The 15,744-nt window shown below is 35.3% G+C and overlaps 1 protein-coding gene across 2 annotated transcripts in view; it reads right to left on the bottom strand.

The window, feature by feature from the left end:
- The window catches only part of LOC149548012 (mitochondrial pyruvate carrier 1), a 104,511-nt gene that overhangs the window by 50,755 nt on the left and 38,012 nt on the right, over nt 1-15,744 (bottom strand). For both annotated transcript variants that reach the window (XM_089792032.1, XM_089792033.1), the window contains exon 3: nt 2,161-2,215. In XM_089792032.1, the coding sequence (XP_089648158.1) occupies nt 2,161-2,215 (55 nt within the window). The remainder of the gene's footprint in view (nt 1-2,160; nt 2,216-15,744) is intronic.

The raw sequence follows: 15,744 nt of genomic DNA, 5'->3' as shown, positions 1-15,744 counted from the left end.
TGTTTCTTTTAGCTGTTAACAAATGTATATAAAAGATATGATAGAGTTCATTTACATACTAACACCCATGGTATAAAAGCATGAAGGAGTGCAGCTTATATATCCTTTCAAATTCAACTACTACTCCTACCCTTAGCATTATCCTCTCCCATCAGCTTCTGGCCTAATGTGTAATTGAAAATAAGCTCTTGTTGAGTTGAAACTAAGTCAGTCAGAAATTTCAATACAGACAAAATTGTTAACCAGCTAATGTAACTCAGTGGCAACCTGCACCATTCTGTTACGAAATTATTGGTAAATACTTGCTTAATATTAACAGAGACCGAGAGGTCTATATATACAAAAGAATGAAGCGATGTTTCCTTAGGAAAAGATCGTAAAGAATAGAAACATTCTATCCTAACTAAAAGAAATCTAAAGAAAGCTAACAGATAACTACAAACTAACTAATATTAGAAACATTCTAATATTAACAATAGGTTACAAATAGATAACCATTAGCTAATAATAGAAGCTTATCTATTATCATAATACCCTCCCTTAATGGCTAATCTATCTAAAGCACAAAGCTATCAAAAAGCGTAAAAGGCATATTTTTTCTACTCAAAGTGCTCTGCATTGTTCACTGTGGGCTACGAACCAGATTGCTTAAATAGGGTAGCTAAGCGCTTCCAACATTCAACCTTCATGTGCACATACTTGTGGCAATAGTTGCATTGAATGTTCTTTTTCTTGAAGCCTTTTAAAGCTGGAGCAGAGGACCTCTACTGAGAAGACTGTTGTGAACCAAAACCACCTTATCGTTGTTGCAATATTCGAAGATGGTTAGCATTCGTTGTTTCCATGTGCCATAATTGTGACCATTGAACTTCTGATTTCCCTCAAGCAAAATATTAGTCAGAAATGCCATAGCACGTTTTTCAATGAAAACGCATGAAAATCTGTGAAGGCACATACTTTGAGGGAAAGAAAATAGAAGACCCAAAAAAAATGAAGAGGTACCCAAAAGAGAGCTCGAAAAGCCCAACATGAATATTTTGTCAGATTCTAGATTTGCTAGCTCGAAAAACAAGGCACAAAAATCAAGGCACCCAGAAAAATTGGACGACAACCCAGTTGAGCTCTCGAAAAACCCACCAAGAATTTGTAAAAATATTTTTGATCTGGTACTGAGAAATCTAGGGTTTCGAACAAAAACGGTCCTAGGACCAAAAAGGCTTCAAAAAAGCTTTAAAAAATGGTAGATTTGGAAAAAAAATTGCAAAATCTAAGCATAAGTCAAGACCAAAGGTTTGTAAAAACCTTAGACGCCTCCAAATAGACAAAAAACAACCACTTCAAAGAAAATGGAAAAAACGGGCCACAAAACAAATGTGCAATTTTTAAAGAAAATTTGGACGCAAGTGGCAGAAAAATTTGGGCATGAGTTGCAGAGAAATGATGCCCAACAGACCTCCACGTGAACAACAGAGAATAAACCTCGAATTTCAAAGGATTCAATCACACTAGTTGCAAATAGAAGGGCGTGAGTTTGCAGACAGAAAAAATTGCAGGAGTTACAGACAAAATGGGCAATTGTTTTGGCAGAAAACCCTAGTCGAACCAAAGGTTTTGGAAGCAAATATGCATGAAAATAATTTCATATATAGGGTCTAATAATTTCAGAGTAGACATTATGATTTTTGAAAAATTTTAAAGAAGTTGCTCTGATACCATATTATGAAGTTATTGGTAAATATGTGCTTGATATTAACAGAGACCGAGAGGTCTATATATACAAAAGAATAAAGCGATGTTTCCTTAGTAAAAGATCATTAAGGAATAGAAACATTCTATTCTAGCTAAAAGAAAGCTAAAGAAAGCTAACAGATAACTACAAACTAGTTAATATTAGGAACATTCTAATATTTACAATAGATTACAAATAGATAACCATTAACTAATAATAGAAGCTTATCTATTATCGTAATACATTCATGGACTAAAATTTTAGAGAAGCTTAAAAATTGTATAGTAATGATCATCAAGAATATACATCTGCCATTTGTATGACCACCTAATAGAGCTAGCACAAACTTTACAGGTCTAAATGAAAAAATCAGAACATTAGAGCACTTAAATGCTTGAATTTACTGAGTGAAGTATAGAACAGAGCTATACCTGCAGTCATGTTTCCTGAGATCATATCTGGTGGCTTCTGCATATCCACCAAACCCTGTAGAATGTCTTATATTATATTTTAGCCAGAAAATGCCCAACAAAAATCTTTAAGAAGATATTTTAAAAAACAACCTTGAAGACTAGAAGCAAAACCAATTATTTCCCAAGAAGACTTGCATTATAATTTATTAGTATACAATGTCATTAGCAAAAGGAAAGGAATATCTAAAGGATTCATAAGCAAGTATGTATTGAAAAGATTCTAACAACAAATGGAAATACGGTTTACTTCTTATTTGCAATAATTATATTGCAGGTTTATGCTTTGCACTAATTTTTGACTTATGGAGCTCACTTCAACAAATTTTATCAGACATATTGATATAACATATTAGTTGATGCATGAAAGTGTTTATGTGCCAGAATGGCAGGGAAAAGAACAAGCAGAACTGCTTGGAAAACTACACCTAACAACTTAACTAGGATAGTGGTCAAGAAAGAACCATCTCTGGTCTACTGGACCAACTACTGGATCAACCACATCAACTTATAGATTTTCTTCTACCTATGCATCTGATTATGCTTATGCTGCTAGATAAACTTATACTGGTACTGCTGGTACTGCTGGTACTGAATCGTCGATCTACTAGTGATGCATCATTGACAGAGGCAGCAGAATCTACTGGAAGATATGCTTGTGTTTCTGGTACTTGTGCTGGATAAACTATTAGCAAAGCAATTAAGTCAAGCTCATAGGCTAGATAAACCAAACCTTAATGTAATGTCCCCTTTTCTGGTTCATTACTGTTGTCACAGTCTTAGCCCTTTCCGCTATGCTATCGTGGGCTAACCACGAAACCTTTGAGGTATCAGAGCGGGTTTGGTCTAGGTGCTTGCAGTTCAGGCCATGCCAAGTGTTTTAGTCAGGTTTCTCAAACACTTACTATTTATTAAGTCATTTGGGTTTGTATTCTGGTATTCCAGTATTGGACTCAGACCAATTCATCAAGAGCTTTCCAGCGAGCTATCACACCTGCTATTCCGAGTTCAGTTGGTTGTTAATTTCTTATGCCAAAGATGCATTTAGACTATTTATTATGCCACTTTCCTATTACATGGAGACGTTAATTAAAACTGGAATAAAAAGACACAGAGATATGAAGAGCCGAGAAGGGGGAAAATGAAGAGACACTGGGATAGTTATAAAAGGACATTCAGGTGTTCATTTTGGACATGCTTGGATATTTGCTTGGATTTGATTTGGATATTGAGCTCTCTTGGAGAGTCAATTGGAAGCTTCATCTTTTGGCCTGCTTGGAGGACGAAAACCCACAAGTTGCAAGACAGTGGACGAAAACCCATTGTAGTAGAGGCGTCATTTCAGGTATTTCACTTGTACTTATTTGTAACTCTGATTTTCAGTACTTCCAATCAGACTGTATGTCTATTTGTAAGATTGAATTTGGATGGTAATAAGAGTTATTGTATTGCTGATGTATAATGCAATAACAAATCTGAGGTTGTTTTAATATGTGATATTGATGAAACTGCTAGTTTTGGGTTGTATAGCTGGTAAAATTTGTTACAAGCATTTGTTGTTCATTATTTTGTGGTTTCTTTTTTTGAAGGGTTGTAAACGATACCCAGCCGGGGTACAGGGATAACTTTAAGAAACCGCCATTGGAAAAATGTATAAACTCGTGACGAATCCAACATTATTTTAGGGGCAAAAAATAAATTTGGATTGCTGATTGTTTTTCAAAATAGGAAAAAAAATTAATTTTATTGGCGATTTTTTTCCATCGTATGAAAATTTTGTAAACCTTGGCAAATCTTTATTTATTTCAGAAAATCCGGAACAAAAGTACAAATACCTAGAAACCATAATTTTATATCATCTAAAATACACAAACCTTTTTTAATAACCATTAGATGATCCTAAATAGACGGTATAAATCCTATTTCAGGCGAAAATGTTAAAGAACAACAAGTTTCAGAGAAAGTTTCCAAAATAATGACACATGTCCACAATAAAATCTATTTTGGGCCAAAGATTACAAGGATAAAAAGTTCCTTGGAAAGTCTCCGGAATAGAGACATTTGTCAAGTCTATGTACTTTACATATAACCTGACTTAAATTTTTACCATAGATTGGTAAATCTGACCATCGAATAAGACATGCATCGGAAATTGTAGGTGAAAATATTTAATTTAACATGTGGAAAGATTAGATTACATTGGCGAAGTCATCACCAAAATAAAAATAATTATGTATCGTTATTGGCAATTCGCCTAAACATTGGACCCAATTTTCATAATGTGTGGATGACATGGTCATCCCGAATGTGCAAATTTTTTCGCCAAATTCAAGGTCCTCGATGAGTGAAATTTGCAATTTGGCAAATATTTGCCATTAAAGTTATCCCTGTCGACATATTATAGTGGTATCAAAGTAGAGTATCCTACCAACCTATGATATTTAAAGATATTTGCAGATCTGGAAATTCTTATTTTGGAGAAACAATGAAATAAGCTCTATCTTCTAAAAGGAATTGTGAAGTTGTTGAAATATTATCGGTTAAATTGTTACAAATATGGGTTTGAAAGTAATATTTTAATCAATGGAACCAGATTGGTAAGGAGATATAATTTCATGGTTTTGGAAAGGATTTGTGGAAATATTAAAGCCAAATTTATCTAAAGCCCCGTTGTGGAAAAAACTATTATATGCGATGTCAGAAAACAAAGCATGTGATATATTGAAAACAAGATTTGGCAACATTTTTGAAGTTTTATTTCTTGTCAAAGTTGTCAAAGAAATATTTGTGGGATTCCTTAAACTTTTATGAGAAGTCGACATTTGAAAGTTATTCTTCAATGTTGTCCATTGTAAAACGTATCACCCCATAAGTATGCAGAGTCATGAATTTTATAAACGCCTCTTTGTTGGGTTGAACTAAAGATCTCCATCTTATAGTATATGTGCCAAGAACAATTACAGTTCGGTATCTGCACACTACAACAAAAAAATTTGAAGCGGAAGTAACATATGGGGAGATACAACTTTTGTCTAAATGCGTTTTAACTTTGAAGTCACAGAGATATCTGGGAGTTGAATATTTTAAATTTTGAGACTCAAAATATGCATGCCACATGGAAAATTAATTTATAATTTGTTTTGAATCTACTATTCGGTTTTCTACAAGGAGAGTGTCAAAAGAAGAAGAATCGATTGGGAAGTAATTGAATTTGGTCATAGATGATTTGCAACAGAAAAGATTATAAACATGCGTAAATAACCTACACTTTCTGGGAGTGTCCAAGCTCTTGCAAAGGAAGAGTAACGCACAAAAAAATGATATTGAATGTTGAGCCGTATTTAGAACTACAGATGAGCAAAATTGTCGTTACAAACCTGGGAAGAAGTATTACCAATCTCGGTTTTCTACAAGGAGAGTGTCAAAAGAAGAAGAATCGGTTGGGAGGTAATTGAATTTGGTCATAGATGATTTGCAATAGAAAAGATTATAAACATGCGTAAATAACCTACACTTTCTGGGAGTGTCCAAGCTCTTGCAAAGGAAGAGTAACGCACAAAAAAATGATATTGAATGTTGAGCCGTATTTAGAACTACAGATGAGCAAAATTGTCGTTACAAACCTGGGAAGAAGTATTACCAATCTCAAAGAAAGAAAAACAACACCTAACAAAGAAATTATTGATACCTTTGGAGTCGGGTTTTACATGGTTCGAGTATGTTTCCAAGAGTCAATGATGTTTGCGGATATTATTAATATGTCGATCAGTATTTAACATTAGCGATAGTGAATGCAATTTGAAACAGTAACAAGTAATGTAATCAAAACATGGGGGACTAGAAATCTATTAACACTAGAAGAAGAGCATTAAGAGGTTGGAAGTGTGGTTAGGAGCACATGCGATTGGCAAAGGAATTAAAGATTAATATATTATCTGTTGTGACTACAATCTGCCGCATATGGCCCAAGTTTCAAATATTTTAAATTGTTGCCAATTAGTGTTGGAATTCATACTAGGTTTATCTCTTAATAAAAGTGGCAAAGCATACCTTTTGTGATAATATACAGGGCCACCTAGTGACAGCTGCACTAAGAAGCTCGCAAATGATATAGATGCATTTGGTCATAGAGATTATGAGAAGTTAGGCTTGTCTACTATTGGTTGGCCAAACTAATACATTAGGAACCTTTTATAGTTGTCATTAGAGTAGAGGGATTGCAAAGACGACAATTACCTTTCTTTGCCTAGATTATTTAACAGAAGCATTGGAAAGTATTTGCTATTGTGGGCAAAGGGAAAAGAGCTCTATGCCAGCGTACCATGTGCATAGACGTATGGACGGGAGTTATACTGTCTAAGATAACCGATAATCTTGAAAAGGTTCAAATGATATGTTTGAAGTAACAATAGCAAATTTGTTGTGATAACATCTAGTAAATGGTAATTTACACAAACACAAACCAATGATTGTGAGGAATTAAATTGTGACTTCCAACTGGAGCCATTGATTCGTGAATTTTCTTAAGAGGGAAACAATTAAATCTACTTGCATTTGGCGGTTCAAATAGTTTAGATGATTCAGATTTTTTGCAAATACACTTGACGGACTACTCTTGTCAACAAGACATCTCACTTCCGCAATACCTTAGGGTATCAAGGAATTCATTTTTTCGAACACAATTACTTAGGATGCAGATTGAACAGCACCAACTATTTTTTGCAAGCGACTGGAATTTAAAGAGATGCATTTGGTTTATACAAATAGCAATTGAAGTTCCAGCAACAAAGGGTATTATCTGGTACCTGACCATTCACAGGCCCTGTTAGAATACTCCATAGTCAATTAATATATGATCTAGGAGCTTGAATAGTGGTACTGTTGTTGTCTGAAGCAGCTATGAAGGGCATTGTACACGTGATAAGAGAACTCAGTTCAAATATCATTTAAAATTGTTACCAGACTAGTCCAAATTTCATTTCATCAGACTAAGTAGCAAACAAAAGTAATATGAAACATTGCTTTAGTTCAAGGGAATCCAGACAATGCGTAACACCATGGAAGATCGAAAAATTAGTATTTTTCAGATGAATTTAACAATACATCCAATGGCCCTCGGCTAAGAGACTTGCGGAAAGAAAAAAAAACTTGGTTGGCTATACGTTTTGGTTTGCAATTAGAACACATGGAATCCTCAAATGATGTTCTCTCCAAATTGGAAGAGATAGAAACATATTTGACCAATGAAGAGCACGAAGATTGTTGGCTCACGAATTGGGCTTTACAACCCTCAATGGTTACCTTGGTTAAGCCCAAGTTTATTGAACATTCACATAAAGATGTGAGGCTTGCGATTGCTTCATGTCTCAACAAGATTATGCGAATAACATCTCATACAATAGCCTAAAATGATGTGGTGTTTAGGAAATTTTTGCAGTTGATGGTGAAAAACTTACAGGGATTATATAATGACAAAGACCCTATGTTTGCCAAAAGGACTAAGATTCTAGGTACGATGGCCGAGATGAGATTATTTTATAGTAGGATTGACCTTGAATACAATGACTTAATTCTTCAGCTGTTAGAATGCTTCTTGTTCAAAATTGGGAAGCATCATTTAGGAAAACTAAAGACTTGCATTCACACCATTATATCCTCCATTTTTTATGCAAATGTTAAATCTGCAAGATGTTGCAATCAACCTTGTTAGCTTTTTGGAGGAAACATAAATATTGCAAAGGATTGTTCACATTTATGCTCTCATTTGCAACCTTCGAGGTCGTGAAGGGTGAAAAACTGAAGAAATGTTAAGAGGGGGTGAATAAGTATTTCAAAAATTTAAAAGTAAATGCAACTGAATGAACACAAAGAAAACAAAGACAAGGATTTATCTCGTGAAAACCATTTTGGGTAAAAACTACGGTATCACTAATCACTACAAATGTGGGCTACAACCCAATAAATCCAAGGCTACAACCTTCTCAACAAAAAGCAAGCTTCAACCTTATCAAACTAAGGCAACTACCTCTAGAGGCCACAACCTCTAGCTAACTGATGAAGCAACTATATTACAACCAGTTTTTAATCTTGTTTTATCATGAAGTGATAAAACGTTGTAGACAAGGATAAAGACGCAGCAATTTCTTCCTTCCCCATTTTCTATCATTATTTTCTTGCTTCAAATGAAAGATTCACCCTCTGATCCACATTCTACCTAAAGAATAGCAAAACCTTTTTATGTTCTCCACTCTCTACATGCATATCAAAATCGTGTCTCTAACATGGGTACGCAACCACCCATAATGTTTACATTGCTACTTGCATGAAAGTAACCATTGATCATTACATCCTGCCAAAAATTGTTCTTTGTTCGGCTTTAGCGCACAAAAACCAACACCTGTTACCTTCAGAAAATCAGAGAATCTATTATGTTGTGCAGTAGTTTGCAGCAATGCGGTTAGAAATTCAAGAATCCCACACACAGAGTGTCGACAGTTACAAAGGGTGTAGTGAAGAAATACTACCGACTAAATATTCTCCAATAGACTTCACTTTAGTGTGGACTAACATTCTCTCGTGGACTAACATTCTCACATGGACTTAACTTTCCCGTGGACAAACGAATAAACTTTCCAGTGGACTTTCCCTACCGTGGGCAACTTTCCCATGGACAAACTTTCCCACGAACAACTTTCACGTGGGCAACTTTCCCATGGATAAACTTTCTTGTGGATAACTTTCTGGTGGACAAACTTTCCCATAGACAATTTTCTTGTGGACTTCATTTTCCCATAGAAACACAAGCGGGTGAACATTTTCTCATAAACTACCATTCTCTCATGGAAATAAGTCACTCAGCCTAGAAGACTGAAATGAAAATACTAACAATCTCCGCCTATTTTTCATTGATGGCAACCCATATTGATACCACAATATTCCTAAAATTGAGTTGTCCTGAAGCTGAACATACAACTGCCTCTGCAAGCATATGACATAACTCCCCCTTTGACATCAATGCCTATGAGATATTGCAACGAAAATCTCCTCCCTAAACATGTGTCATTTAATTAGGCAGAAGAACGAGCTTGTTTTGAAGATACTCAAAGTGCTCCCAAGATAACAATTTTTTAAAAATGTCACCAGTTTGTTCTTTTAAACAAACATAGTCTAGCTTGACCATGTTGTTAGCAACTCTCCCTTTTAGATAGTGATACTTAATAAAAATGTGCTTGTGCGGGAGTCCATAACAGGATTTCTTGGAAATATCAATGGCACTCGTATTAACACAATATATGCAAATGGGATTATCAAACTGAATCTTGTAATCAATCGAGGTGTTTTGCATCCAAATTACCTAAGTGCAACATGAAACTATTGCAATATACATCGCTTTAGTAGTAGATAAGGAAGTGCAAGACTGTTTCTTGCTGAGCCATGAAACCAAACAGCCGTCTAGAAAGAAAACAAAGCCACTTGTGCTCTTCTTGTCATCCACCGAGCCACCCCAGTCTGCATCTGTATAGGCTTCCTCCTTAACATACAGGTTGTTGTCCACATATCCCCTTTTGAAACCTTATTGTTGTAGATAATTATCCCCACTCTACATCTGTATAGGCTTCCTCCTTAACATACAGGTTGTTGTCCACATATCCCCTTTTGAAACCTTATTGTTGTAGATAATTATCCAGCTTGTCATACCAAGCTCTAGGAGCTTGTTTTAAACCAGAGAGTGTCTTCCTCAACTTGCATACATAGTCCAGATTATTAGTTAACATATAACCTTCCAGCTGTTCGATATAAACTTCTTCATTTAAGTCACCATTTAAGAAAGCAGATTTGACATCCATTTAAAACACTTCAAAACCTTTGAAGGATGCAAAAGCTAGAAACATTCTAATAGCTTCTATTCTAGCTACAAGTGCAAAAGTCTCATCAAAATCAACACCCTCAACTTGTGAATACCCTTTACAACCCAAACGAGCTTTGCTTATAACAACTTTACCTTCTTTATTCACCTTGTTACGAAACACCCATTTTGTCCCTATTACATTCTTGCCCTTGGGTCTAGGCACAAGCTCCCAAGTATTGCTCTTGTGGATCTTCTCTAACTCCTCCGTCATGGCTGCAATCCAATCCTCATCCTTGGCTGCTTCTTCATAACATTTAGGCTCATACAAAAGAAAAAAATGAAATATCATCTTCTTCAAAGTAAATTACATTTTTCTTAGTAGCCCTTGGCCTCCTTTCAAATATGACTTGATCTAAGGGATAATTCTTTTCAACAAACTTAGAAGGAGTTTTAAAAGAAGAGGAATCATCAATTTCACCTTTAGTATCATGCTTTGAATGCCAATGTGAGGTTTCAGCTTCATTATGTAAAGACCTTTCACTTCCACTCGCTGATTTAGTCTTTTCTCTGGCATCTCCACCATCTTTGCTTGTCCCAGCTTCTATGAGTTGAGATGAAGAAGGTATAGTAGTGCCGGTCTAACCTTCTCTTTCACTATGACTATCCACATTCTCACTAGAAACGTTAGTGACTTCATGAATTTTAACATTAGCACTTTCAACAATTTTATGTAACCTTTTGTTGTAAGGAGTAGCGAAGAAAGATCCCTTCATCAGCTCTAGAGTCAAACTTACCCAAGTTATCTTCATCTCTTCTAATATAACATGGACTACCAAAAATTTTGAAGTATTTGACTGTTGCTGGTTTACCTTTCCAAAGTTCATATGGAATCTTATTGAACGTGGATCTCAACAAGGTCATATTCTGAATATACACAATTGTACGAATAACTTCTCTCCTGAAGGTATTACTCCCCTTTCTTTCACTGATTAAGCAACGTGTCATTTCTTGGCTTGTTCTATTTTTTCTTCCCACGACACCATTTTGATGTGGTGTTCTTGGGGCTAAAACTGGTCTTCTAATACTATGAAGTTCACAAAAGCCTATAAACTCATTAAAAGTGAACTCTCCACCACCATTATCAGAATGTAAACATTTGATTTTTAAATCAATTTCATTCTCCACTGGAGCTTTAAACACCTTGAATTTATCCAATGCTTCTGATTTTTCCTTTACAAATGTAACCCATGTCATGTGAGTATAGTCATCAATTAACAACATAAAGTATTTCTCACCTTGAAGGCTTGTTGTTCTAGTTGGTCCATAAAAATCTGTGTACTAGCTCAAGTGGTTTAGAGCTGGTATGTTCTTTTGGTTTGAAAAAAACTCTAGTCTGCATCCCCTCTTGACAATTCTTGCAAACAATATCAGTTGGTTACTCTATCTTTGGCATGTCTCTAACAGCTTCCTTCTTGCTAATCTTGACCATATTGTCAAAGTTAATGTGCCCAAGACACTTTTGCCAAAGCCAAGCATCATCCATGCTACTTAGGCAACAGGTTTCAACATTAGAGTCCTCAAGAATGTAGAGATTGTTAGCTGCCCTAGTTGCATTTGCTATGACATCTTTCCCTTTCATAATAGTAAAAGAGTTAGAATCAAAACCAAGATCATATCCTTGAACACATAGGTAACTCTCACTCAATAGATTGCATTTCAGCCCTTTAACATAGAAAATATTTTCTACAACAGTTTGACCATTATTCAACAAGAGATTACCTATACCAACAACTCTAGCAGAGGAACTACCAGTAAACCTTACTTTTCCACTCTTCGTTTGTTTTATAGAATGAAACTTACTTAAATCACTTGTCATGTGTCTAAAGCAGCCACTATCAATGTACCATATATCTTTTTCATTCTTAGCTAGAAGAGTTGTTAAAACAATTAGAGCTTTGTGTGAATCCTCTTGGTTCTGTTTTTTCCATGCCTTGACAATCTTTGGTATGCCTTTGGTTCCAGGTTTAGTGAGTAACCCTACATCATAATTCTTACAAAACCTTGAAGTATGACCAAACTTGTTACAGCTGTAGTATGTCAGATTAAATCTCTTAAAAGAACCAAAGACATTCCTTTCAAAGTTGCAGAACTTCCTTCCATAACCGGTCTTGCAATCCATAGCTTTGTGCCCAAAGTAATTACAAGAAAAAAACTAACCATAAAAGAAAGGCGTGTTCACCTTGTCAACTTGCATGTGTTAAGAGATAGCATGCTGACCATTATTTGAATTCAGCCGACCCTTTCTTTTTTATAGAGAGCTTTCACCTTCTTCCCATACGACACCTTTCTTGTCAAGAGTTGATTTTTGAGAGGCAAGAATGTCATCCAAGGACATGTTCTTCTTACTATTTGAGAACTCCAAACTAGACAAGGTAGTAGATTTACGGTTTACCAATGTTTCTAACTGAAATAATCTCAGCTCCTAGCTTGGCAATGTTACCTTCCTTCAGCTGAATCTAATTCTCAAGATTCTCGTGAATTATCTTGGCCTTCTCATTTTGTATTTTCAGATCAGTCAAGTGTTTTTCAGCTTCACTGAGAGCCATTGCAATTTTCAACTTTTCTTCACTCTCTACTTGCAGAAAATCAACATGACTCTAATTTTTCTTCTTGAGCTTCTTAATTTCAGCCAGGGTTGCAACTAATTCAAGTTATAAGTCCACTTCATCATCATCCATAACCACATCTTCAAAGAAGTCTTGATCTTCAAGCAGAGCGTACTCCATAGCTAACCGAGCCATATCCTCTTGAAGGTCTTTACCATAGGTGTTGCATAATTGCTCCCACATTTCTTTGGTTGTTTTGAGATGAAGAAATTTCTCACGTAGAGAATCTGCAAGACAACTTATGATAGCATTCACTACCTTTGCATTTGCAGTCACCCTTTTTTCAGAATTCGGAGGATTAAGGGGTGGATCATATTCAGCTGAAACACATTCCCAAACCTCAAGTCCAAGAGCCTTGATGTAGGTCATCATTCTAAAGCTCCAAATGGTGAAATTTGAGCCATCAAACTAGGGAACCCCAAAATTAACATGCTGACCCAGATTCAAGTCATCAATGGCCATGAACAGAATCTCATCATTTTGAGGATCATCTTCACTGCTGGATGAATTTCCACTGCCATCTTTAGAGTATAATACCCTTTTTGTTTTATTAGCTTTCCAATGACATTTCAAGAATCTTCTTGTTCTTCTGGCATTTGTGTTCCTTTCATCCTAGCTATCATCTTCTTTCTCAAAAGGGCATTTAGATGCAGAATGGCCTTGTTTCCCACAGTTGAAACACTTTAAAGAGATCTTGCCTTTCCTCTTGCTAAGACCGTTTTTCAACTTCCTCACAAAATTTGCAATTTCGTCATTTTTGCCTTCATCTTAACTTTCACCTTGTTTCTTTTCTTTGTCCTTACTGGTATTAAGAGGCATTGAATGCCATCTAACTTTTAGAGATGCCTTCAATGTTTGTTCTCATCTCATAGGCAGTTAAAAACCATTCAACTTGTCAATGGTGAGAGTATCTGGTGCAGGAGCACGTCTACAACAGGAAGTCTGGTGGTGACAGGAAGGCAACCTGAAATATCAGTAAAATGCAGAAGTTTTGCGACAGGAAGTCTGACAGTGACAGGAGGACATCATATTAAAATGCAAAATTTTATATCATGTTGAAAATATTTATATATTTAAGAGAGAAATCTGCACAATGGATGTGCCAAATGTAATGAAAAATATTTTGTAACTGAAAGGGAATCCAAAGAGTCATGCAACTGCCAAGAATATGAATAGTCATTTGTAACTGCCCAAAGTAATTATAAAAGGGCATGAGCGGTTCAAACAAAACATAGTTCAGAGGGAGAACAAAATGTGAGAATATTTCATCCCTCTGGCTGTTGACAGTCATGGCCATTTCTTTTTGTAGTTTTTTATAGTTTTCAATAAAAATTTCTTAGTGCTGTTTCATTTTTATTTCTTTTATTTCATGGTGTCACCCTTTGAAAGATAAAGTTGCAGTCTTGGTATGTGGGTATTGATTTACTATTGTTCGGTTTTAATTCAAAACGCATCGATACTTTGAAGTAATGGCATTGATTCCTTTGATAGTGGTTTGTATTTATTTTGATTTTACAACCCAATATTTCGGTTCATTTCAAAATGGATTAATAAAAGACCATTTCTGATTTCAGTTTATAAAAGGTGGAATTCGGTTTATGATTTCAAGATACCAGCTTTGTTAGTAAAATGGGATTCCAAGAGTTAGTTTCGTAATTCTGATTTCGAAAGATATTGGTTTGGTTTGAAAACCAAAAGTGCAGATTTTGTATGGAATAGATTTCTTTTACGGTCGAATTGGGAATGGATTAATAAAAGGCAATTTCTGATTTCAGTTTATAAAAGGTGGGATTTGGTTTATGATTTGAAGATATCAGCTTTGTTAGTGAAATGGGATTCCAAGAGTTAATTTCGTAATTCTGATTTGGAAAGATATTCGTTTGGTTTGAAAACCAAAAGTGCAGATTTTTGTATGGAATAGATTACTTTTACGGTCAAATTGAGAATAAGCTTAAACAATTTTTGAACCAAGTTGAATAACATGGAATAAGATTTGGTTTCTTTATTAGCATGGGAGAGTTAAAATGAGAATGTGCAGGATGCAGATTTCTTGGCAAATAAAAGGAAAAATCAGATTTTCTTCTATACGTATTTGAATAAACTTTGGAATGGTTTTTTTTAGTGCAGATTTTGATATTCAAAATCTGAATTTTAAAAGACTATTAATGGATCATGGAATTGATATTTTATTCCCACCATATGGAAACAATTTTCAGATTTACCTATGGTTTGATATAGTTTGGGTGTTGATCATTTGGAAGTGGAGTAATTTGTTATTTTCTTGGTATGAGCAGATTTTCCAGAACTTTTTAAATATTTTTTGGATTGCATTTGGGGAGACATGGAAATAAGATATAAGGCTAGTTTGAAGAGACTAGCAATTAAAATGTTTAAATGAGAAGCCCTGGAAGACTTCAGCCACAGGAACAATATAGAGTTGCCTCTTTCTATCTACATTTTGACAGTAAATTAATTGGAGTTTGCAGATTGGTTAAAGAGCTCATTATGAATTATATTAAGATGTAGATTTGGAAGACTTCAGCCACAGGAACAATATAGAGTTGCCTCTTTCTATCTACATTTTGACAGTAAATTAATTGGAGTTTGCAGATTTAGTTAAAGAGCTCATTATGAATTATATTAAGATGTAGAATAGATCCACCGTTGAGTCCCTTGAGTGTTTAGTTCCTTAAGGAGAGTTCCAATGTTGATCCCTCTGCATCATTTTTGGTGTAAGAGCTCAGTAAATGATTTGGGCAATGGAAGAGTTTATGAATTGATTTTGTTAGTGAAGTTTTTGTGGTTGCAGTTGTTTGTTCACTCGCTGCAAGAGGGACATGGAGGTCTACCACAAGGACCTTAGAAGGTGGTCCAAGTTGGCCAAAAGTCTTGGGGAGAGAGGCATGGAAGGAACTCCCAGGTGAGGCATAGAAATTGTTTGTGTGTGAGGAATGCAGCACTAGAGGAGTGGATTTTTGTTTGAAGGCAGTCATTACAAATTTCAGTGATGAGAATCTTAGTTTGAAGAAT

Source organism: Cupressus sempervirens, chromosome 7, assembly GCF_028749045.1.
Source record: "Cupressus sempervirens isolate cs-2001-9-10 chromosome 7, ASM2874904v1, whole genome shotgun sequence".
NCBI lineage: Eukaryota > Viridiplantae > Streptophyta > Pinopsida > Cupressales > Cupressaceae > Cupressus > Cupressus sempervirens.
Note: the sequence above shows the minus strand (reverse complement) of the source record. Positions and strands in the feature narration are given on the sequence as shown.